General features: G+C 37.2%; 1 gene segment (V, D, J or C); it reads right to left on the bottom strand.

Moving 5' to 3' along the window:
* The window catches only part of LOC106536783 (Ig heavy chain V-III region HIL-like), an 8,146-nt gene extending 7,480 nt beyond the window's left edge, over window positions 1–666 (bottom strand). Inside the window, 1 exon segment of the V gene segment in view lies at window positions 622–666. Coding sequence covers window positions 622–666 — 45 coding nt within the window.
* Window positions 667–948: the final 282 nt, after the last annotated feature.

The raw sequence follows: 948 nt of genomic DNA, 5'->3' as shown, positions 1-948 counted from the left end.
GTTTAATTCCTTCTACAAATCAATTTATTTAACAATGGTGTTTTTAATATCGACTTCAGTTTATTGAACATGAATTTTCTTACACTTCCTAACATATAATATTACATCTTCTCCTGTATATTAATTACTTCATTGTTTTGTGTGTGGGGGGTGGAAATAATGCTGAAATTATAAATTTATAATTCAGCCAATCTACTTCTACAGCGATTGTRTGCTGATTAATCATTAGTCAGTAAAATGTGAGCCAAAATAAAACAGAAAGAAGAATGACGATGATGCTCTGCAGCAGATAACATTTGTACATAAATGTAAAAAACATTTGAGTAGTTCCTCTGGACAAGATTTTCTTTGTTAAAAATGTTTTGTCTCTTCTCCAAAAGACTTATTTTGGCTTTCAAACCCCAAAACACTYWACGGCAAARACTGGTTCACCCCAAATATCCAGTCCMCATGCAAAAACAGAGTAATATTGTGTACGCTGTTAAGTGCCAGGAGGACTGTGATCARTTATACATCAGAGAAACAAAGTAGCCATTGTTCAAAAGAATGATCCAACACAGAGGAGCAACATCATCAGGCCATGATTCTGYAGTTTACATCTATCTACAGATCAGAGGTCACTCTTTCAGGGATGAAGATGTTTTCATCTTTGATGGAGAGGAACATGACGAGGAGTAAAGGATGACATCTTTGTGAAGCAAAACCTTTTGTCCATAAACAAGGGTGGAGGCCTTCGTGTCCWGTTGTCCCCCTCTTACAATGCTGTTATTGTGAGTATGGCTCAGGGCACTAACGACCTTTAGGCTGATGGTCCTCTTTTGTATGTGAACAAACAATTTTAATTGTCATCATTAAACCTGTTTGTTCACCATGTGGAGACACTACTTATAAGTCTGAGCTTACCTGTGAGCCCTGAGACTGAAGAAGTCTCTCGGAGGAGAGACCCAA

This window comes from Austrofundulus limnaeus, unplaced genomic scaffold (genome assembly GCF_001266775.1).
Source record: "Austrofundulus limnaeus strain Quisiro unplaced genomic scaffold, Austrofundulus_limnaeus-1.0 Scaffold1973, whole genome shotgun sequence".
NCBI lineage: Eukaryota > Metazoa > Chordata > Actinopteri > Cyprinodontiformes > Rivulidae > Austrofundulus > Austrofundulus limnaeus.
The sequence above is the reverse complement of the archived record's forward strand: the minus strand, read 5'-3'. Positions and strand labels throughout refer to the sequence as shown.